The following is a 24,234-nucleotide window of genomic DNA, read 5'->3' as shown; positions in this document are numbered from 1 at the left end:
AAATAGGGAGCATGGCTTTGGACCCTTAACGTTGGAGATTCGACGGAGGCTGGGCGCGAAACCCGAGTTCACGGAATTGATCCAAGCTACAGACTGATAATTGGGATTGGTGAGTTACAATGGCGTTGCAAGCCATGAAGCTGGTTCAGACCGGCTGAATGAGAGGGACAGGAAGGGACTAAAACACTCAGTCGTCGGGAGAGCCCCAGCTCCAGGGGCAGCCTCGGGGGAAGCTCCCTGGACGATGGCTGCGGTAATAGAGCCGTAGGAGCTCCACGAGGTGCAGGTTCAGTGTCTTAAAAGGATGAGCAGCGGCTCGCCACAACTCGGAGGCGGGTGGGCAGCGCTCCAGGCGGAGGGCCCCGCGTCGGCAAAGACACAGGACCCACGACAAGGCGGCCAAGGCCTGAATCAAAAGGAGGGCCGCGCGCCTCCTCTCCAGCCCGCAGCAAGCGGTGCCACGAGGCACGCAGCCGGTCCCCAAAGTTCCTCTCACGCGGCCCCAGGACCACCGCCGTAGCCCAAGCCAATAGGCGCTGCCAGGACTCCCGAGACCGCAAAGGAGCCGGGAGCCAGGAACCGGGAGCCGCCAGCCGTCGGCCAAGTCTCGCGACAGCGCGGCCTACTCCTCCCAGCATGCCCCGCGCCGCCGCCGCTGCCGCTGCTGCCGCCGCCGCGCCGCGGCTTGAGGGCGGGAGGCTGGGGGAGGGTAGCGGACCCGGCGCCGCCGCCATGTTGGGTCTGAAGCGGCTGCTGTAGGTGTCGACGGAGCTAGCGGGCGTGCGGAGCGGGCGACAGCGGCGTGGGATCTGCCTCTCTGCGAGCAGCCGGGAGCGGCGGCGGCGGCGCCATGAGCGGGGGCACCCCTTACATCGGCAGCAAGATCAGCCTCATCTCCAAGGCGGAGATCCGCTACGAGGGCATCCTCTACACCATCGACACCGAAAACTCCACCGTAGCCCTTGCCAAAGGTACGCGGGACCGGGCCTCGGGGTGGGGGCCGGGCCGGGCGCCGCTCGGGGCTGCTCCCCGCTCCGGCCCGCGGCCTCCTCGTTCCCTTCCCTCCCTCCGTCAAGCTCCGGCAGGCCTTTCCCCTCTCCCCTCCCTTCTCCGGGCCCCGGCGTCGCGGGCCGGACCGCGGCCTCCCCGCGGCTCCCTGGCTTCCGCCCCCCTGGAAGGTCCGCGCCTGAAGCCCGGGGAACTACGGGACTGAGTGCGCGGCGGGCGGGCGGCCCTGAAGTCCGAGAACGGGCTGGAGAACACGGAGAAACGCGTCTTCCAACTCCGAAATTCGGGGCTTCTGTCGTCTTAGCACAAAACAAAGCCGGAGTATTCAAAGAATTTTTCCGCCCAGCTTGAGTTCATCGCGGATGCATTGACTACACAGCACCCATTTTCTCACTTTGTTCATTTCAATTCGTGGCAATCTTCCTCTGGTGAACTCTGAGTAATGTGCTAAAACTTTGGGTTTGCTCTGCGACGCAGACATTCTCGAAATGCCATCGATGCCGTGGAGCAGATCCCATCTCCCTCGGCTCATTCTCTGTTGGTATTTACCTGTTAAACCGGAATCCTCAAAGCCTGTTGTGCAACCATCTCATTAGGGCGCGTGGTAAAAATGCTTGCTGCTGCCCCGACTCCCCTGTTTCTGGAAACGGGCTCAAGCTTGATCCAGGATCCTTCCTGACCAGGCAAGCTTGACCTTTGATCCAGGCTCAGTGGGCGTTGACTGATCCCTCTGGAGGCTCTCTGGGAAAGGGAATTCGGCCGAGAAGGAAGGTGCCCCTACCCATAGTATTAATATTTGGCATCGCTAGAGTCTGTGTGGGTTTTGTTTCCGTTCACACGTGCAGGGCCTTTGCTCTGCCAGGAACCAGAAAGTAAATAAACTAGCTCCTGAATCTTAAAGGAAATCTCACAACAGTGTAAAATACTTTGGGGGAAGCTAGATAACCTAGGTGATTTTCCCAGCACTTCTGGTAGAGGTGGGAGCTGCATAGCATGGTTAGGGACCCTCTGGGTAGGTTAGGTCCAAGGATAAAGAAGAAGATTTTTGAAATCTGTAAACTTTTAAAAATCGTTAACTGATAGGGAAGTGGTTTCACGGGATCAAGTATTTAATAATACTTGTTGGATGCTCTGGTAAATCCTTTATTTATTTATTTTTCTGAGATGTTGTTTAGCTCTTTAGATCATGCAATGACATGATCTCGGCTCACTGCAATCTCCGCCTCCCGGGTTCAAGTAATTCTCCTGCCTCAGCATCCCAAGTACCTGGGATTATAGGGGCCCGCCACCACGCCCGGCTCATTTGGTATTTTTAGTAGAGACAGGGTTTCATCATGTTGGCCAGGCTGGTCTCGAACTCCTAACCTCCGGTGATCCACCCGCCTCGGCCTCCCAGAGTGCTGGGATTACAGGCGTGAGCCACCGCGCCCAGCCTCAGGTAAATCTTTTTACTAGCCCTGGCGTTGGGACAAATCTTATACCTGGCTAGGGAACCTTTTGATGTTTTAGAACTGTACACCATAAAGGAGTAGTACAAGATGGTGATAGTTGCACAGCTCTGCAAATTTGCTGAAGATCATTGAATTATAGACTTTTTAAAATCACCAAGTCTAATTTTAAAAGTAGTATGAAAAACCAGGGAGTACCCCGACATTTCCCTGTTTACCTTGTGAAACATTGTATTATGACACATTACCTCATTAAAACACCTGTAGACTTAGCGCTTCAGTGTCTTTTTAGAAATCCACTATAGAATGCGTGATGGTATTTGGTGTTTAAGACTTTCCCAGTGATGTTTCTTAAGTAACTTAGTTTTTGCTTGGCCTTATTTTGAATTTATTTTTATATTTTTTGTATAATAGTTATTTAGCTGTATAGTGTTTTTCTGGCTTTATGCAATTATAAAAAAAAAAACCTGTCTTTATGAAATTATGAAAAGTGCTGGGTGAGAGCCAGATATGGGTTGAAAATAATTTCTCATTAAAGTGGTTTAATACATTTTTTAAAGTATTGCTTTACCTAATCTGAATTGAAAGGTGTCTTGCCAGCTTAGTGACTCAATAAGTTGGCTGTGTTACCTTTATTCCTCACAAAGGGAAAAAAAACATACATTTGAAAATTTTTAGAGTGTTTTTGTTATTTTTTAAAAACTATGAACATATCCTTTTATGCAGGAACCCCAAAAGTCTACATTTTAACCCACATTTTAAAAACTTTTCAGCAGCTTTTGGAGTCAGTATTTCATTAGTCTGTAATAGTTAAATTCATATGACATAAAATATAAATTTGTTCTTCGTGTCATGACTTGATAAATATTTGAATATAGCAGTGAAAAAAAATTTTTAATCATTGAATTTATGTTTGTATTCATGGCTTTGATATTTCATCCCACATCATTATATGCTTTTTTTTTGAGATGGAGTCTCACTCTGTTGCCCAGGCCACAGTGCAGTGGCGCAATCCTGGCTCCCTGTAACCTCTGCCTCCCAAGTTCAAGCAATTCTCCTGCCTCAGCCTCCTGAGTAGCTGGGATTACTGGTGCGTGCCATCACGCCTGGCTAATTTTTGTATTTTTTAGTCGAGACAGGCTTTTCACCATATTGGCCAGGCTGATCTTGAACTCTTGACCTCAAGTGATGCCCCTGCCTCAGCCTCCCAAAATGCTGGGATTACAGGCATGAGCCATTGTACCCAGCTGCTTTTTCTTAAGCAACATGAGTTAAACATGTAACAGGTTTGAGGAATTTGATTATGTTTGCAAAAACTGACATTATCCAACCTTTATATATTATTCTACATATTATCTAATCAAAAACTACATTATAACTGTCTAGTCAATACTGGACACTTACTACAGATTTCAAGATTAGAAGCGAGGAGTTCAGTCTTAAAATTTTAAAATTTACATGACTGGTTGAGTAATTCGGTATCAGAAAATTTCACCTTCCATTTCAAAATTTGAATGAAGAATGGTAGTCTAAAAGAGTAAAGCCAAAAGTGTTTTCATTTGTTTTGTTTGTGTTTTTGTTGTTGTTGTTGTCATTGTCGTTTTGAGGAAGAGTCTTGCTCTTGCCCAGGCTGGAGTGCAGTGGCGCGATCTCGGTTCACTGCAGCCTCCACCTCCAGGGTTCAAGCAATTCTCCTACCACAGCCTCCCAAGTAGCTGGGACTATAGGCGCCCACCACAGCTGGCTAATTTTTGTGTTTTTGGTAGAGACGGGGTTTCACCATGTTGGTCAGGCTGGTCTCAAACTGCTGACCTGAAATGATCCACCCACCTTGGCTCCCAAAGTGTTGGGATTACAGCCGTGAGGCACTGCACCCAGCCTAAAGCCAAAAGTTTGTTCGTGGAATTTATAATACAGCGTGTATTTGGATGTAGAGATCCCTGTTCCTCTTTTTAAACTATGGATTAAGAGTTAATCTCTTTGAGTAACATTCTTAGAATTCTTTTTTGAACTTTTTTTTTTTTTTTTAATTTATTGGGGAGTGTTATTGTGAAACCTAACTACACAGGCTGAAAAGATACATAAGATAAAAATGAAATATTTTTAAACACACATCTTTGTAACTATCACCTAGGGCAAGGCAGACATTGCCAGCATCCCAGAAGCCTCGCACCACCTATATTTTTCCATCACAACTATCACCATCTTAATTTAAGCTAGATATAAATGTTTTTCTGACATTTATAGTTTTACCATGTAAGGTTACATCTCTAAATAGAGTTTAATTTTGCCCATTTTTTAACTTTATGTAAATAAGATTATCTTGTATATATTTTATTTTTAGCTTTTATTGTTTCATAGTATTCCATCATGACTATAACACAAGTTTATTCCTTCTGCCATTGTTTTGGATATTGCATTTAGATTGTTTGCAGTTTGGGGCTATTATAAACAGTGCTTTTATGAACATTCCTGTTTAAGTGCACTGATGCATGTTTATGTAGTTTTCTTGAGGTTATATACTTAGAATTTGAATTGCAAGAACATGGGGAATGTTTGTCTTTATCAGGTAATGCCAAGTAGTTTTCCAAAGTAGTTGTTTACTGGTTTTTACTTCATTTATTAGTATGTAAGAGTTCTTGTTTCATATCCCTTACCAACAACCATACTTAGTATCATATATTTCAAGTCTATATAATCCTGGTGGGTATATAGTTGTATTTAGTTTTAATCATTTCCCTCATCACTAAATGATGCACCTTTTCATATGTGGGTCTTTGGATTTCATTTTTCATGAAGTGTCTTTGAAATCTTTTGCCTTTTTTAAATTGAAACACATATCTTTTTCTAGAGTTTTGTATTCTGAATATGTATCCTTTGTTGGATGTATATATTGCAAACATTTTTTTCCCATTTAGTAGTTTCTTTTAATGAACAGAAGTTCTTCATTTTAATGTAAACATGTTCATCAATTTTTTATGGCTAGTGTTTTTTTTTTAAAACATCATGGAGATACTTTGATTATCTTTAAACCTTTTTGTGCTTTGCTTTTTCACATTGAGGTTTATAATGCATCTGAAATTGATTTTGTGTACAATGTGAGATGTTCAGAGCTTTACATTTAGTAAGGGATTCACTTGGTTTATACGGTCCATATTATAATGTAGGGCTTGGATATTATAATTTAAATGTATCTGGAACTATGAACTACTCTTGAAAGTTTGGACTATTTACATTTGATGTGGTATATAATTAGGGTGACCATATGGCCTAGTATGCCCTGGTGGAAAGTCCTTGTTTGTGCCTGTTCTGGCATAATTATTAAAAACATCCCAGCTAGGCAGGGTGACTCAGGCCTGTAATCCCAACAACATTTCCAAAAGGTCGAGGCTGGAGTATTGCTTGAGCCCAGGAGTTCAAAACCAGCCTCAGCAATATAGGGAGACTCCATTTCTACAAAAAATTATAAAAAGTAAATTAGCCAAGCATGGTGGCATGCATGCCTGTCGTCTCGACCACTTGGGAGGCTGAGGCAAGGGGGGATTGCTTGAGCCCAAGAGGAGCTGTGATCATGCCACTGCTCTCCAGCCTGAGACATAGAACAAAACCTTCTCTTACAAAGTAACAGTAGCCTGTAATCCCAGCACTTCTGGAGGCTGAGGCAGGCAAATCCCCTGAAGTCAGAAGTTCGAGACCAATCTAGCCAACATGGTGAAACCCCGTCTCTACTAAAAATACAAAAATTAGCCAGGCATGCTGGTGCATGTCTGTAATCCCAGCTACTTGAGAGGCTAAGGCAAGAGAATCACTTGAACCCGAAAGGCGGAGGAGGTTAGAGTGAGCCAAGGTCGCGTCACTGTACTCTAGCCCGGGCAACACAGCGAGACTGTGTCTTAAAACACACACACACACACACACACACACACAAATAATAATAATAATAATAATAATAATCTGTTTCTCTCTTGAAAATGTTTCAGTGTGGATAAGTTATCACACCATATAATCAAAAACCTAATTGCAGAAGTGCTGTGAAATGGATGATGTGCTTTATTTTCTGCTAGAGATGTCACAGACTAGCTTTAGTTCTATCAAGTGAAACAGGTAAGTTTGAGGGGCTTTGATCCTTGGAACCTAAGCATATGTCAAGAAGTCATAAAGGCAACCTAGAAAGGCTTTCATGTCAATCTGCTAAGTATGTTTATAGATGATCTGTGTTGCAGTTTGTTTCTGCCGTTTGTTGCAGTTTGTAGTCTGTGTCACAGCTCTGAATTTATTTTCTTCTCAGCACTGATCATGACTTACACTTAATCTTCTTTGCTTATTTGCATATGTGTTTATTGTCTGTCTTCACGTTTCCCCTCACCTCCAGACTCTGAGCTCCTGGGAGGAAAGGATGTTTAGTTAATGAGTGAGTAAATGGAAATGATTTAGCATTTTAGCTTATTGTTCTTGTAGAAGTGTCTTAGAGATACCTCCAAGTAATGCTTTTCCATGTTAACAATTGCATTTCCCTATAAAATTAAAATATCCTCCCTCACATTAAAGAAATCTTGAAGAATTTCAATGAGTAGGGATACAAGAGGATGAAATCTAGTGACATAATTAACATTATTGGGGAGGTAAACTCTTTCTGACTCAAGCTCAATTATAATTTTCATTTAAAGTTTAAAGGAAGCCTCCATTCAGGATGTAGGAGGAAATTACACAGTGGTGACATGTATGAATGTTTTATGGAATAGTTCCAGTTGTGTTTGCACCTGTGTCTGTAATTGAATAGGATGCCTAAATAGGCTAAAATGAGTGAAACTCCTATCAAAAATAAATTCTTATATTTAGTTAGCTTACCTGGATAATCATTCAAATGAAAACCAGGTTGCTACTGCATTGTGAAAAGAGACTTTGTGAAGAATGATTATATAAGCCACTTGCCTTTAAAATAAGTTGTTCTTAAAATCAAGAGATTAGTGGAAGGATATAAGAACAAGTAAATTGTTAACAGATTTCTTTAATCATCTGCTAAGTCTGGCTCACTGGCATAATTTATCTACTTTTTGATGTTAGTCACATAGTCATAAACTGTGACCTTATTGAAGAGAGTGGAAGAACTCTGTGTGATGGATAAAATACCTGTGGGGTGCTTTATTTGATTTCTTGCATTATTGGGGATCTAAATGTAGCAATTCACAAAATTACTACCTAAAATGACAAAGATCTAGTGAAACTTCAAGCCTTGGTTTCTTTTTGTTGCCCTATTTAGTGATGTTGCCAGAACTTGGAACCTTGGAAACAGTTTATTATTGTTACATTGTCCACAGAAATACTTGGTAATTCTGGGAGTCTGAAGTCAGGTGTCAAAAACTGTTCATTTTCTAGTAGGGGTAAGTAAGGTAAGCCATGACTTTCTAAGTCGGAAGTAGAGAAAACAGCATAAAACTGAAGAAAAAAATAGTAGAAGGAAGGAGGTAGAAAGAAAAAAGAAATCTTATCTGTGCATGATACATAGCAAGAGTTTTGTATTTAACTCAGTGCCACAGTAATAATAGCAATAACTACAGATAGTTTAACTTGAATTTAATTACTCCATGCTAGAAGATGCTTGCTATAGAAACAATTTGCCTTTCTCTCATGATGCTGTATATTAATTAGCTGTTTTAAAAACCAGATATCACTGAAGTCAATTTTGTTGTTGTTGTTTTGAGACAAGAGTCTCACTCTGTCGTCCAGGCTGGCGTGCAGTGGCACAATCACAGCTCACTGTAGTCTTGACCTCCCTGGGCTCAGGTAATCCTCCCGCCTCAGCCTCCCAAGTAGTTGGGACTACAGGCACACACCACCACACCCAGCTAATTTTCTATTTTTGGTAGATACAGAGTTTCGCCATGTTGCCCAGGTCGGTCTCTAACTCCTGGGCTCAAGTGATCTGCCTGCCTCGGCCTCCCAAAGTGCTGGGATTACAGATTTGAGCCACAGTGTCCAGCAGATTTTTTAGTGGACAAAGTGTGAGTTGGTCTATAAAATAATTTATTCCCAAGGGCCTTATTCTAGTTTGGTAGGGTTTTTTGTTTGTTTGTTTCTGAAAGAAAATGTGACCCAAAATGCCAGTTGGAATACTTAGCAGCTTTTTGGTCTTGGACAAGTTATTTAACCTTAGCTTTAACTTCTTCATCTTTTCAATAGGAATGGATAATAATGCCCATCTTTCAGAGTCCTTCTGATAATTAAATGAGGTGATGTAAAAGAAGTAACTAGTTTAATGTTGGTGCTTAATAGAGAATAGCTGTCCTGTGTTATTTCCCACCACCATCTCCCTCTCTGTCTAGGTGCTCAGTCTCTCTAGTAGCCCAACTCTGTCAGTCATTCACACCTACTGTAGTGTACCATCATCTTACTGCCTTTCACTGTCCTCTCATTCCCCTCATAACTTTACTTCCCTCTTTATCCTGCTTCAACTCCATGAGCCACCGTGACAGTCAGTACACATACCCCCAGCCCCTACCCTACCCCTCTTGCTGTCTTATACAAGAAATCACAACCCTGATTATATCAGCACAGATGTGCTGACCAGCCTCACTCTAAATTTATGTTCGCTAGCCTCAGCAGTCATGGTCACTTCCTAGCAGTCACACTATACTTCCATAATCCATTTCACTTTTCTACATGGCTGTTCCATTCGTTTTCCTCAAGCCTCCAACACTTCCTCCCCCATCTTCAATTTCAGCCCTTTAACCGTGCTTTCTATAATAGTTAACTGAGAAAAGAACAGCAAACAAAAGATAATTTTGATAAACTTACCCTTCATATACCCAATTACCTGTATCCTTCCCCCAAACTTCTATTTTTTTTTTTTTTCTGGTAAATATGGATAAACTGTTCTTACGTCTGTCTAAGACCACCCTTCCGCTTGTGCAGTATTCGTCCCCTCTTGGTGAGTCAAGGACATTGCTCCAGCAGTTCTCTACTCTCCTCAGTTTTTCCTTGCCTAACGCATCTTTCTGTCTGCTTACAGACAGGCGATTATTTCTTCTATCTTAAGAACAACCAAAAAAACTCCACTGTACTTGAACTGCATTTCCTCTTTTCTAACGATTGCCCCATTTCTATCCTTCCCTTTATAACAAAACTCCTTGAAGTTGTCTACACCACTGGTGTTCATTCATTTCTGAGCCCTCTTTACTAAGGTTTTTATTCCTACATATGAAGTTTTCTTATCAGAGTTGCCAAAGATTTCCATGTTGCCAAATCCAGTAGTCAGTTCTTGGTCTCATTCTACTTCACCAGTCAGCATTACATGGCACAATTGCTCTGTGCTCTGTGAAGCATTTTCTTCACTTGATCGTATGCCATTTTTTTCCTCATATCTCACTGGTTACCTCTCAATCTCCTTTGTTGTGTTGATTCAACTCCGAAGCCGCCAAATGTTGGAGAGCTCCAGGGCTCAGTTACCTCCCCTTTTCTCCCTCTGTCTGTTAGCATTTGTTTAGTCATCTGCGTTCTTTTGATGATCTCATCCATCTAGTTCCTGGTTTTAAATACTACCTGTATATCATTGACTCCTATCTCTAGCCTGGATTTCTCCTCTAACTCCTGACTTGTATATCACATTGCCTCTTTAACATCTCTACTTGTAGGGATGTCTGCTTAGAATCTCAATTCAGCATCCCCTAAACCTGTTCCTCCATCAGCCTTTCCCATCTAATCAATTGACAGCTCTATTCTAGTTGGTAAGACCAAACACCTTGGAGCCATCCTTAATTCCTCCCTCTCTTTCTCACCTCATGTGATCCTAACCTATCAGCTCTGCTTTCAAACTAGGTGCAGAATTTGACCTCTGACCACCCCTACTACCGTGGTCCATTATCTCTCACTAATCTATTCAGAGATCCTCAGATTCCTGTTTCTTGTTTCCAGTATGTACCTCTCAGTTGATTCTTTCCACTCCTCCCAATTTTACTTGAGTGGATCTTTGTAATTAAAAAATAAAATACATGGAAAAGGTAGGTGACAAATCTTCTTAGTGAACCTATGTTTTCTTGATTGCTTGACTGGTTGGTTGGCTATATATTTCCAAATTAAGAGTCTTTTTTCTATAGAATTTTGAAGTTACTGCTTTTTGTTCTTCTGATATACTGGGGTTGCTGGTGCCAGTCTGATTCTCAGTCACTTTTCTCTCTGGAAGCTTTTATTTCGAATTCTCTGTTCCTGGAATTCACAAATGTGACCACACTGGTTTGTTGTTGTTGTCGTTGTTTGTTTGTTTTTTGGTTTGGTTTGGTTTTTCCTCTGAGTGTTTCTCTGTGGACCTTGTGAATCTGAAGAGTCAACTCTCTTTAAATCTAAGAAATCCATTCGTTCTCTCTACCTCCGACACTCCCTTCCTCCCCTCTCCCCCACCTCTTTCTAGTTCTGTCTCAGATTGATTTCTATCTTGTCTTCCACTCTCTAGCCTTGTTGCTGTTGTTTTTTAATTCCTCATGGATGCGTTTATCCTCCCCCCTGCTTTTTCACTCTTATGTCATATTTTCATATCTGACTCTTGGTTTTTTCATTTGGAGATTAAAATATAAAAACAGCCATAAGGAAGAATGCCCAACTGAAAGCAGCTTAGAAAGTCAACATTAAATTTAAACCATTGGGTAAATATAGCAAACTGGACATGCTTTTACTTTTCCTTCCTGTTGATAAATCCTATCAAAACTATATGAGAGGGACTTTTAAAAAAATACGTAAACCCATAGAGGACAAAGTAGATTTGGAAAGGAGACAGCATCAACACAGTTTGGAAGCCTGAAAAGCAAATACATGACTTTAAATGACTTGGCAAAGTTGAGAGCTGCAACCTAAGTAGGCAGTGGGAAAAGCCAAGATGTAACTTGACTTTTACCCTAAACTCCTAAAAGGCTCAGGAGTTGATATCAACAGGCACAATGGAAACTAGAAGATTATAGTAATTGGGATGAAGGGTATAAGTTTTGGGGTATAAGTTTAACCTGTTAACTTTTAACTTTATTGGGTATAAGTTACATACTATAAAATTCACCCACTGTAAGTGTGCAGTATAATGAAAGTTGTGTATCCATCACCACAGTCCAATATTCTAACAATTCCATCAACTCGAGAAGCTTTTTTGTGGACGTTAGTCAGTAGCTGCCTACGACCCCTAGTCCTAGGCAACCTCTGATCTGCTTTCTTTTCTAGACTTTCCTTTGCTGGACGGAGTTTTACAATTGTTACTCAGGCTGGAGTGCAATGGCGCAATCTTGGCTCACTGCAGCCTCTGCCTCCTGGGTTCAAGTGATTCTCCTGCCTCAGCCTCCTGAGTAGCTGGGATGACAGGCATGCACCACCATGCCAGCTAATTTTTGTATTTTGTATTTTGAATAGGGGTTTCATCATGTTGACCAGGCTGATCTCCAACTCCTGACCTCAGGTGATCCGCCTGCCTCGGCCTCCCAAAGTGCTGGAATTACAGGCATGAGCCACTGCTCCCAGCCTTTCCTTTGCTTTTAATATGTAAATTATACTTATTAAATTGATTTTCTAATATTAAAACTTTCTTGCATTTTTAGAAACCTTAAATTTCAAACAACTGTATTTCTCTGTATCAATTATCAGTTGGAATAATTAGCCATTATCTATAATAGATTCATTACATGGAGTTCATGGTAGGTTTCAGGGAGTCTCGATCCCCTGAAGTTATAAGCTATTTTTATTTACATACGGAAACATTTGGGAAGGGGGTTCATAGATGTTTTTAATTTTCCAAGACCCAAATAAATACAAGCTACCTTCGCTATGCCTAAGATAAAAGTCTTAACGTATCTTTTTACTTTTCTCCCTTTGTCCCATTTTCCAAGTTTTATCTAATTTGGGGTTTAAATTATCCCTTAGGAGCAGCTTTATTTACAATGTTGACTTAGATAAAACTCAGTTTTTCCTTTTTTTTTTTTTTTTTTCTTTTTTGACACAGAGTCTTGCTCTGTCACCCAGGCTGGAGTGCAGTGGCATGATCTCGGCTCACTTCAACCTCCGCCTCCCAGGTTCAAGTGATTCTCCTGCCTCAGTCTCCCAAATAGCTGGGATTACAGGCGTGTGCCACCACACCCAGCTAAGTTTTGTATTTTTTTAGTAGAGATGGGGTTTCACTAAGTTGGCCAGGCTGGTCTCTAACTGACCTCAAGTGATCCTCCCGCCTCAACTTCCCAAAGTGCTGGGATTACAGGCGTGAGTCACCGGTCCTGGCCCTGAGTTCTTATTTTACAACTCAACACTATTAAATTTGTTTGGTTTTTTTTTTTTTTTTTTTTTTTACAACAAAGAAACTTTCTATGGATTGTTATTCTGAGCTGCATGTCTGCTAATATCCTTTTGTTCTCTCTGTGTTAATATTTTGCATTACCTGGTATCTTCCACATTGTCCATTGTCTGCTTGCATTTACTGCTCCATGTGAAAGGTTAGATACCAGTCCGATTCTCTTTTGTATATAAAGAATGTAGTTATTGGTGGGCTTTCCCACACACTTCCCACTGGAACTCTTGGAGGGCTTTTTTCTTCCAACATTCCTGTCTTTTAAGGAATGCATGTCGATCCCAAGAATCAAGCCTTTCTTTAGCTCAGGAAAACTTTTCTTTGATATTGCTTCTCATTGTGGAACTCCTATTGACAATCCATTTTAAACACTTATGCTCCTTGTTGTTTATTTTTGTTTTCCAGCTTTTAACCCTTTCTGCTGTAGATTCTGAGAGAGTTCCTCAAACCAGTCTTCTGATTCACCGATTTGGCATTCACTAGTTTCCCTTCTGTTTGATGCTTCTATTGAGTTGTTGTGGGTATGGTGGAGATGTGTGTTTCTTTAAAATATTTGTGTTTAAGTAGAGAATCAATGCATGTGATAAAAACATTTTCAAAAATATACTCAGTGAAAAGTACAGTTTCTTTCCATACTATTGTAGAGGTATGCAGTGCATATATAAGGATATGTATAAAAATACCAAAATTGGCATTTTGTTTTCTATTTACTTCTCTTTTCTTTCACAGCCTGCTCTTGTTAGATTTTAATACAATTTTCTCTTTCCTGTATTGAATTGGTTTGCATGGGCACTGTGTGCTCTGATTGTCAGTCTTAATCTCCTTTCAGTCTGGCTAGTCCTCATGTGGCCCTTTTGTTTTTACTGAAATTTATAAACGGAAGTCTAGAATGACTGCTTTCGGTAGCTGGCGTATGCCCTTTTTTTGTTTTGTTTGTTTGTTTGTTTAGTTTTGTTATCGAGACAGAGTTTTGCTCTTGTTGCCCAGGCTGAAGCGCAATGGCGCGATCTCAGCTCACTGCAACCTCCGCCTCCCAGGTTCAAGTGATTCTCCTGCTTCAGCCTCCCAAGTAGCTGGGACTACAGGTGCCCACCACCACACCCGGGTAATTTTTGTATTTTTAGTAGAGATGGGGTTTCGTCATGTTGACCAGGCTGGTCTTGAACTGCTGACCTCGTGTGATCCACCTGTCTCAGCCTCCCAAAGTGCTGGGATTACAGGTATGAGCCACTGCGCCTGGCTGGGGTGTATGCTCTTTTAACAGCAGTGTAGGTCACTGTCCACTGTCCAACTATGTATGTCCTGATCATAGTTCCTCAGTGAGACTGACTAGTATGTGAGGAGTCCTCCCTGAACGATTACTTATTAAGTGCACATTGGGGAGATACCCGTTTTAAGGGATCATGAATTCATTCCTTTGGCTAACTGGTTAGTCAAAATAGAGCACAGGTTAGTCTCCTAATTGCCATTATTTATTAATTTCTGTGTGGTGTAATGCCTTTTAAATTATTTATTTATTAACTGTGTGCTAGTTCCATAGAAGATACTCTTTTAGAGTCTAGACTTTTGGTAGCCATAGCCACCCTTTGCCATCTTCCTACCCAGGAGATACATAAATGAATGCCCATGGTTAGGGAAAGTGCACTGAAGCTATGAACTTGGTAGGATTTTGAAGGAGAGTTCACATCACACCTTGGAGTGAACAGTGAATGCCCAGACAAGACACCTGAAATTTGTCCCTTTGCTTCATACTCTATATTCATTCAGTTCTTTGGATTTTACCTCCTAAATACTTTTGACTCCATCTGCTACTTCTCTGCATCTTCCCCAGCCCAGGTTTTCTTCACCTCTTAGATGGTCCACCATTGTCCCTCTTTCTATAGCATGGGCCACCCTATGGCACAAGTGATCTTTTCAAAACACAAAATCAAGTTGCTCTCTTTTTTTTTTTTTTTTTTTGAGATGAAGTTTCACTTTTGTTGCCCAGGCTGGAGTGCCATGATGTGATCTTGGCTCACTGCAACCTCCGCCTCCTGGGTTCAAGTGATTCTCCTGCCTCAGCCTCCTGAGTAGCTGGGATTACAGGCGCCTGCCACCATGCCTAATTTTGTTTTTACCATGTTGGCCAGGCTGGTCTTGAACTCCTGAGCTCAGGTGATCCACCCGTCTCCGCCTCCCAAAGTGCTGGGATTACAGGCATGAGCCACCGCACCCAGCCTCCAGTTGCTTTCTGTGGCTTTCTGCTTTTAGTGGTTTTCTGTTCTTAGAAAAACTGGAATCCTTACCCCACTCTTTGGTGCTTATTCAGCTTTATTTCATAGCACACGTCCCCTTCTGCCCTTTACTTCTCTTTCCTTTTTTGTTCCATGAACACATACAGGTCATCCTTCTGGCTTCACCCTACTCCTGTCCCATATTCATCACCAAATCTCAGTTCAGATATTTATGTTGCCAAAAAAGCTTTCTTTGATCTTCACTCTATTATAGTTTTATCTTTTTTTTATTATTTATGAGAATAATAACCACTTGCACTATACAGAATCCTTGTGAGAGTTAACTAAATTGATACATATTATGGTGTCTAGCATATGGTAAGTACTCACCAAATGTTAAGTCAGTGTAAAATCTTATATCCTTCGTGTTTTTTCTTCTTTATATATCCTCAAGCTCTTGTTTCTGACTTGTCCTCATACCCATCCCCTTTCTCAGTCTTTACTGTCACCCTCCATGATTTAGGAAATCGTTGCTTCTTGGTTCGCCTCCTCCAATAATTTCTCAATTGTAAAAACTACTTACAGTATTTACATGGCCACTGCTGGTGGTAGTTTTTTTCCTGAAACACAGATCTAGCTGATGTCCCTCCTAAAAATTTTTAATGACTACATTTCTTTCTGGATAAAATCTAAATTTAACAGAGGTCTTCCCTCCCTGTCGCCCTGCTTGTCCTAATGCTTTTCAGGGGGCAGGGGTCACATGTTGTACCTCTTTCTAGAGTGCCCCTCACTTGTTGGATTCCTCTGTAACATTCACCCTAAGCACCAAGCATGTAAAAGCTTCCTTTCTGCCCCCTTAAATTTTCTGTACTTACTATTTAAGAAGCTCTTCATTCAAGAGAATTACTCAGCTCCTGCCATAACTATATGCTAGACACTATGCTTTGTGCTAAGAAACAAAACAACGGAGACAAAGTTCTTGAGGACACAGCATTTAAGCTGGGGCCTGACAGGTAAGTTAGAATTAGCCGCATGTAGAGGCTATCTAGGAAGATGTTAAGGCTATCTCTTGTGTACAGTTACAGAGAGATCCTTTGTAAATGTGTTTTGCTTTGTAATAAATCTTCTAAGGAGCCAGTATTGTTTTGTTATTACATCCCTATCTAAATATTCAAATTGCCTTTTTGGTTTTATAAGGACAAGATGGGCTCTTAACAAGATGGCTTTGGGGTTTTTTCAGTCGAAGATGATGTAACCTCTAGAGTTAAGTGCGAAGAAGTTGATTTTGAGAATATGTTGCAGAAGGTGAGAGGAACGTCATCTGGATTATGACCTCTGGAGGTGGAGGTAATTTTTTGTCATTGGGTCACCAGTGCTTGGCATGTGATCTGTAAGGTGATTGAGAATATTGCAGACACCAGGGTAGGAGTAAAGCCTCTGTTAGGGGTGTTAAGTTCGTAGTGGGTTCAGGAAGAGATGGTGGAGGCGGAGGGACAGATGTTTTCATTCGGTGCAGTAATATTTGCTAACAGGAAGAAAGTAGTGTGGGTAAGGGTGAAGAAAGCCAGAGAAGGAGTGCAGACGTGCGGAAAGTGAGAGTTTGTGGAAGCAGGCTGTGATGTGGTTCCAAGAGCTGGACTGTCGAATCTTATTTTTGTAAAGCTCTGCTCTTAAGTAAAAAACCCAGAGTCAGCTTTCTACCATTCTTACCTTTAGGGCCTGGGAAAGAGTACTGTGTTATAGAAGAGATGGTGCTTTTTAGTATTTAAGTAATTAAACCTTGTTGTATTAAATCCATGTATAATACCTTATTCCAAGAGATCTCGGATGGTTTCTATATCTCAGATAGTTTCAGCAAGAGTTTGTGTATGGCACCAAATGGACAAGAGCCGTACTTATGTATAAATGTCAGAAGGAGAAGAAAAATAGTAACTGTAACTTTTTTGTTTCCTAGTTTGCTACTTTTGCATGTAGACTGTTTTTTAAATATGCTGAAGTTGGGTTTGTTTTTCCCACTTTCCCATTCTGTCAACGTCAGTTGTTATTTACTCTAAACAACCGTTCTTTCATTTTATCCTGTTAGTTTCTTTTATAACTTAATTCAGTTCCCTTGATATTAAACACTGTTAAGTATTTTTGGAAGTAGCTTACTTAATAGCTTTTTCTACTGTGTGATTTATTCAAGAAATACTCAAATGTCAGCTGTATGTAGAGCACTGTGTTAGATTCTGTGGGAGTTGCAAAGATGATCTAGATACAGATCTTTTTCCTGAAGATCTTTAAATTCTAGAAAGGTAGTCTAGACAGAATGATAGAATGCTGTGTGGTTTTCAAAGGAAGAACAGATTACTTCTGCCCGGGTGGAGTTGGGTGATGGCTAATTTTATGTGCCAACTTGACTGGGCCACAGTGCCTAGATATTTGATCAAATATTCTTGATGTTTCTGTGAAAGTATTTTTTATATGAGATTAACATTTAAATTGGTAGATTGTGAGTAGCCTCCACTTGTGGGTGGGCCTCATCCAATCAGTAGAAGGCCTTTAATAGAACAAAGACTGACCTCTGAGCAAGGAGTTCTGCCAGCCTGCTTTGCAGATTTTGGATTTACCAGGCCTCCTTAATCCCCTGGGCCAATTCCTTAAGTCTCTTTCTGTGTTTATATATGCACATCTGATTTATTCTGTTTCTCTGTAAAACCCTGACTGATACCTGGAATCTTCAAGTTGAAATTTAGGATACTCTAGATGTGAGGAGAGATAAAAATAGAGGACGGAAAACCTGATCTGTGAACTGAGAACAGTGAGCTTGGTTGGAATTTTTAAATTTGAGTATGTTGGGACCAGATCTTGCAGCTGATACTTGACTGAAGAGTTTTAACTTTACTACATCATAAATCTTATTATAAGTTTTCATTTGAACTTGGTCTTAGTTTCTTAACTTACTTTGTAAGCATCTTTTGGATAATTCAGTGTTTCATTTGTTGCTCTCAAATTTTGGTATTCAACAGACTTGTTTCTTTTTATTTTCAGTTAACATTAGAGCCTAATTTACAATTTTTAGTTCATGTCAAAAAAAAGTTCAGGCCGGGTGCAGTGGCTCACACCTGTAATCCCAACTCTTTGGGAGGCCAAGGGAGGCGGATCACAAGGTCAGGAGATCGAGACCATCCTGGCCAACATGGTGAAACCCAGTCTCTAATAAAAAAAAAAAAGAAAAAATTACAAAATTAGCCCGGGCATGGTGGTGCGCACCTGTAGTCCCAGCTACTTGGGAGGCTGAGGCAGGAAAATTGCTTGAACCCAGGAAGTGGAGGTTGCAGTGAGCCGAGATCGCGCCACTGCACTCCAGCCTGGGCAACAGATCAAGACTCTGTCTCAAATAAAATAAAGTAAAATAAAAGTTCAGTCTTTGGGAATTTTTTTTTTTTTTTCTTTTGAGACAGGCTTACTCTGTTGCTTGGGCTGTACTGCAGTGATGTGACCTCAACTCATTGCAACCTCCACTTCCTGGGTTCAAGCGATTCTCATGCCTCAGCCTCCCAAGTAGCTGGGATTACAGGTGTGTGCCACCACAACCGGCTAATTTTTTTTTTTTTTTTTTTTTAGAGACAGATTTCGCCATGTTGGCTGGGCTGGTCTCGAACTCCCAGCCTCAGGTGATCTGCCAACTTCACTCTCCCAAAGTGCTGAGACTACAGGTGCGAGCCACCATACCCGGGGCCTGGAAAATGTTAATAGTGTCATTTGGCGGGTACTAGCTTTACTTAAGTATGTATTTTAAGTATGTAATGTTTATCATGCTTAAAGTTAGAACATTTTTGGTGTTTTATAATGGAGGTATGGTATTGGGAAGTTTGTCACTACAACTCATTTCTCTGGCCTTGTACTATGATTGTATATACAAGTATTGTATACACTAACAACCAGTTTGACATTAAGATGATGTTGAGCTTGTCTAAATCTGGAGACTGGATTAGATGAGTGATTTTGCCAAACAATTTGACCCTGTTTTTGTTTGTTCGTTTATTTGTTTGTTTGATGCATGGAATGCATTTCTATTAAAAAAAATCTTTGGTGTTATTTCGAGCTAGAAATAGAAAATTGATTCTTTTCTTGAGACTGATAAAATTATTAGCTAGGCATCATGGCCCACATCTGTAATCCAAGCACTTTGGGAGGGTGTGGTAGATGGATCGCCTGAGCCCAGGAATTGGAGACCAATCTGGGCAACATGGCGAAACCCCATCTCTACAAAAGATTTAAAAATTAGCCAGGTGTAGTGTGTGTGCCTGTAGTCCTAGCTACTCAAGAGACTGAGGTGGGAGGATAGCTTGAGCCTGGGAGGTAAAAGTTTCAGTGAGCTGAGATGGCACCACTGCACTCCAGCCTGGACTGGATGACAGAGAAGGGACTCTGTCTCAATAAAAGAAAAAAGAAAGAAAACATTATTAAAGCAATGTAGCAACATGATGAAGTTTAAAATGTAGAGGACGACTGCCCCTAGTTTCCCCATTCTCCCCAACTACTTTTGTCATTTTCTGTATTCTCTTGTAGGCTGTATTTGTAGGTGTGCGTGCTCGTGTATGTTTGAAGTTGAAATTCACATAACATGCAATTAACCATCATGAAGCGTACAATTCAGTGGCACTTAGTGTAGTCACAGTGTTGTGCAACTACCACCTCTCCTTGGTTTCAAAACTTTTCATAATCCTACTAAAATAAAATATCCCTAGGCATTAAGTAATCCCTCCTTATTTCCCCCATACCCTGTTAACCACTAACCTGCTTTCTGTCTTCATGACTTTTCCTATTTAGGGTATATTATGTAAAAGGAATCATACACTGTGTGACGTTTTGTATCTAGCTTCTTTTACTCAGCATAATGCTTTCACGCTTCACTCTTGATGTAACAAGTATCAGCATTTTGGGTTTTTTATGGCTGAATAATATTTCATTACATGTATTTTAAAATATATATAACATACATATAAGATATATAGAGAACGTAATTTGTCTTTTCATTTGTTGATGGGTATTTGGGTTGTTTCTACCATTTGGCTGTTATGAATAATGCTGATATAAACATTTGTATACAAGTTTCTGTGTGGACATAGTATAATCTCTGGTACTTTGTTTTGGCAGCCCTAGCAAACTATATTGTGTGCTTTCTTTCCAGTGTAGTGCTTAGCACACTTGCCAGACTATAAGTTCCCTGAGGGTGAGGACATAAATATAATGCCTGCCTAATATTACTTAAATATTCTAAGCCTGCTGAATTATTATTTTCATTAATTCATGATAATCCCCCAAATATCCCAGAATCAGGTCAGTATCTATTCAGCTACATTTTGACTTAATAGTAGTATTATGGCTTAATCTGAAGCCTAATGCTGTGTTAGCTTCAGAGATTAGGATGTTGGGAAACCAATAGTAGTACTTATTAGAGGCATTGCAAGTGGTATTGAGTGTTTAGTGGACCTTCAAATCCAATTCAGTGACATCACATCCAAGTAAGCAAATAGATTGAGCTCCTTGAGAACAGGAACTGGTTTCCCTAGCATCTAGCATAGGACCTGGGACAGGTGGTGCCCAGTAAGTGTTTGAAAGAAACGGGATAAAATGCAATGACATACAGTACCTATGTTCAGCTTAAAGCTCTAGTCACATTACCTATGGGTATTTACATTGGAATGTGTAGTTGCTGTAGAATCCCAAAATGAATAATAGAGTAAAAATGTTCTTTCTGAAAGTACTACGTGTTATGAATGAAAAAAATAATAATAATTAGAACATAATTCAGATTTTGCCAGCCAGGCAAAGGCATTTGTGCTGTAATCTGAGGTATGCCTTCCTGCACTAAGAGGAACGGGGTTTATGGGAAAACTAGGATTAGGAGCAGACCATTTGAAATCTGTGCATCTTTGTAATTTAAGCACTAATGTAAACCTAATAAAAAATACTAGTGTGCTTAAAGATAAGTTAAAATTTTTAAACAAATAATTCGGTAAATTTATAACTTTCCCTTTAAAAACAGTAAAGGTAACCAGAAGTGATGGCACTACTCATGGCTAGGTGCATTTAACTGTTGTTACCTGCAAATGCAAAAACTAAATAACACTTTAGGAAAAACTGGAAATGAACCAATGTGATTTCTGAATGTACTGACATAATTCCCTTATTTACTGATTGCATATGAGCTAATGTATGTGTTGTAGTAGAATAGTTCCAGTAGTTCTTTACCTTTTCTATGCTTGTCATGCCTCCTTCCTCTCTACTCTTAATGCTCAAGTTTTAACCTTCCAGACTTCTCATTTGTTCTGTAACAGTATCTTCTAGCCATATGTGCCCGTCTAATCTGTCTTGTGGAATTTGTTCTTCACAATACTACAAAAACTCAATTGCATTGAAAACCCCAAATCTTATTAAGCCAGCCTTCATCATTAGAGCATGTTTCTCAAACTCTTGGTGTGTGCAAATCATTCTTATTCTGTGATTTCTGTTTTCATACTTTTTCAGTTTGCTTCATTTGCCATATGATAGAGTTTTTCTTCACACCATATTTTGGAAAGTATGCTCTTAGTTTTAAATTCTACTATGGGTTATTTCCAAGACCCATAGTAGAATTTAACAAATTCTTTCAAATAAAAAATTTTAAAGCCTTCGCATAGTATCAACTAACCAAAAAAAAAAAAAAAAAAAAGTGTCAAGTGACTCCTACTTGACATGATGAGAGATGAAAGTGTAAGTTTAGATACTACTACTGTCTGTTCAGTTTTCCTTTTTCTCCATTCATTTTAATCTCCCAATTTTTGTTAAAATGTTGTGATATACTGTTCTTAGTTTGTTACACTTTGTAACTTTCTAGTCTTTTCCAGAACTATTTCTATTCTAGAACCATAGTAAATTGTCATGTACACATCTTTGTTTAAATGAATTTATTGTCCATTTCTTATCTTTGGATGCCACTTTTTTTGCATTCTTTATTTTGATATACCATAACATAAGTCTCTGTGGCTTGTAGTGGTCTGATTTTTTTTTTTTTTTTTTTTTCCTGGAAATACAGTGAAAACTTTTAATGAAATTTAGACCTTCATGTCAAGACATTTCTATTCTGTTATAACTTTAATTTTATTTTCTCTTATTCTTTTGTCTGTCTCAGGGGCAGTAGTTAACTGTTGGATCTTCATAACTATCATCTTTTCTCTAACCTTTTTATTGCTGTACTACTTTTTCATGACATCTCGTTTACATTTTCTCAAAATTATTGTCTTCTAGTGATTTGGTTTTAACTGCATTGACTGTTGATGCATTTATTAGTTATGCTGTTTTATTTATCTTGTATAATTTTTTCCTTAATTCTGCATGCTACCCTTTCAATGTTTTGATCATAAGAGTCTATGCTGTTTTTCTTGTGAATGTCGAAGCAGTCCTTTCAGAAAATTTCTTCTATTTTCTGTGATAAATACTAATACTGAATGTATTTCATCCACCTTTTGAAGACTGTGTCCTCTCTGTCAGGGCAAACTGCTGGTAGTGGAAAAAAACAGAATAAGCAAATGAAGACCGTGTCCTCTTTGATTCTTCCCTTCTTTCCTGCCTTTTTTTCTTTATTTTGATATACCTTTTTCTTTCCTTCCATCATTGCCTCCCTCCTTTCCCTCTTTTCTTCCCTTCTTTCCATCTTTCCTGTAAAATTTGTCTTGATTCCCTGATGTTTCTACTCTTTTTTTCCTTAGTAGGTCCTTTCAGTATCTGCTGCTTGCGAAAACGTGAAATGCAGATTCTCTTTTACTTCGCTCTGAATTCACCTGGCTAAGCTCTATTAGGCCTTAGGAAGCTTAATAGAGCTTCTCTAGTTTTGTAGAAGAAGGGCCTTTGACTCTTGCCCCCTCTGCTTCAGGGTGATCTCATCCGCTACTTTGGAAGCGTGAGACTTTATTCGCTGTGATGGTACTGAGGTTAGGGGTGAGATTGATTTATTTGTAATTAGTTCTTTCTCCTCCTTACCCTTCCTTTTGGATAAAGGTAAAAATATAAAATCCTCCTGCCTGCTAAAGTACTGTTTGGCCACCAGAGAAGGGGAGTTTCAGGTAGGGCGTTCCGCATTTTTTTCCTCATCACACCTGTGTCCCTGTCCCCATCTTAGCAAGTTGAAGATGCTAGTCAAAATTTCTCTCAGGGGAGGAGAGGGCAAGGGATACTTACATGTGGATTCTGGGCTTGGTCTTTCAGTTTCAGCTAACTCATTCTGTACCTTAATTGTACTATTTAATAAAATTCCATGGTATGAGTTTGAGAACTTTTCGTGATTTTAGGGATATTTTAACTTCCTTTTTGTTTTTTTCCTTTAGTTTTAGGGAAGGATCTTCTGCCAAACTACCTGTGCCACTGTCTTTCCTGAAAGTCTCATAAGTACTAGAAAGAACTTTTAGAATAAGAGTGTAGGACATTATTTACACTGAAATAATATTCTTTTTTAATTATTTATTTATTTTAAGTCAGATTGTTGCTCTGTCACCCAGGCTGGAGTGCAGGGGCACCATCTCGGCTCAGCTCACTGCAACTTCTGCCTCTTGAGTTCTGCCAATCCTCTCACCTCAGCCTCCTGAGCAGCTAGGACTACAGGTGCACACCAACATGCCCAGCTAATTATTTTTTGTATTTTTTAGTAGAGACAGGGTTTCACCATTTTGTTGAGGCTGGTGTCAAACTCCTGACCTCAAGTGATCTGCCCACCTCGGCCTCCCAAAGTGCTGGAATTACAGGCATGAGCCACTGCATCCAGCCTGACATTCATCCTTAATCTAGCGCTGCATCAGTTCTGCCAAAAAAAAAAAAAAAAGCACATGCATTAAAAACGTTAAGGGGACCAGGTGCAGTGGATCACTTGAGGTCAGGAGTTCTAGACCAGTCTGACCAACATAGTGAAACCCCATCTCCGCTAAAAAAAAAATACAAAAATTAGCTGGGTGTGGTGGCACACACCTATAATCCCAGCTACTCAGGAGGCTAAGGCAGGAGAGTCGCTTGAACCCAAGAGGCGGAGGTTACAGTGAGCCGAGATTGCGCCACTGCACTCCAGCCTGGGCAATAGAGTGAGACTCCATCTCAAAAAAAAAAAAAAATGTTAAGGGGTTTACTTCCTTTAGGATACTCTTTAAATGAATAGTATATGATGTTTCATATTCTCTATTTGGAACTTCTCTATGGATGCAGACATTTTCAGAAATCTCCCAGGACAATGAACCTGAAACTT

The 24,234-nt window shown here is 40.4% G+C and overlaps 1 protein-coding gene across 5 annotated transcripts in view; it reads left to right on the top strand.

The window, feature by feature from the left end:
* Positions 1–850: 850 nt before the first annotated feature.
* Positions 851–24,234, top strand: part of LSM14A (LSM14A mRNA processing body assembly factor) — a 59,309-nt gene continuing 35,925 nt past the window's right edge. For 3 of the 5 annotated variants that reach the window (XM_073016666.1, XM_037991516.2, XM_037991517.2), the window contains exon 1: positions 851–971. In XM_073016666.1, the coding sequence (XP_072872767.1) occupies positions 851–971 (121 nt within the window). Of the gene's footprint in view, positions 972–7,820; positions 7,838–16,218; positions 16,326–24,234 lie in introns of those variants that run through there. The other 2 variants (XM_073016667.1, XM_073016668.1) reach the window with 2 other exon arrangements.

Source organism: Chlorocebus sabaeus, chromosome 6, assembly GCF_047675955.1.
Source record: "Chlorocebus sabaeus isolate Y175 chromosome 6, mChlSab1.0.hap1, whole genome shotgun sequence".
Taxonomy (NCBI): domain Eukaryota; kingdom Metazoa; phylum Chordata; class Mammalia; order Primates; family Cercopithecidae; genus Chlorocebus; species Chlorocebus sabaeus.
This window is presented reverse-complemented; position numbering and strand designations above follow the sequence as displayed.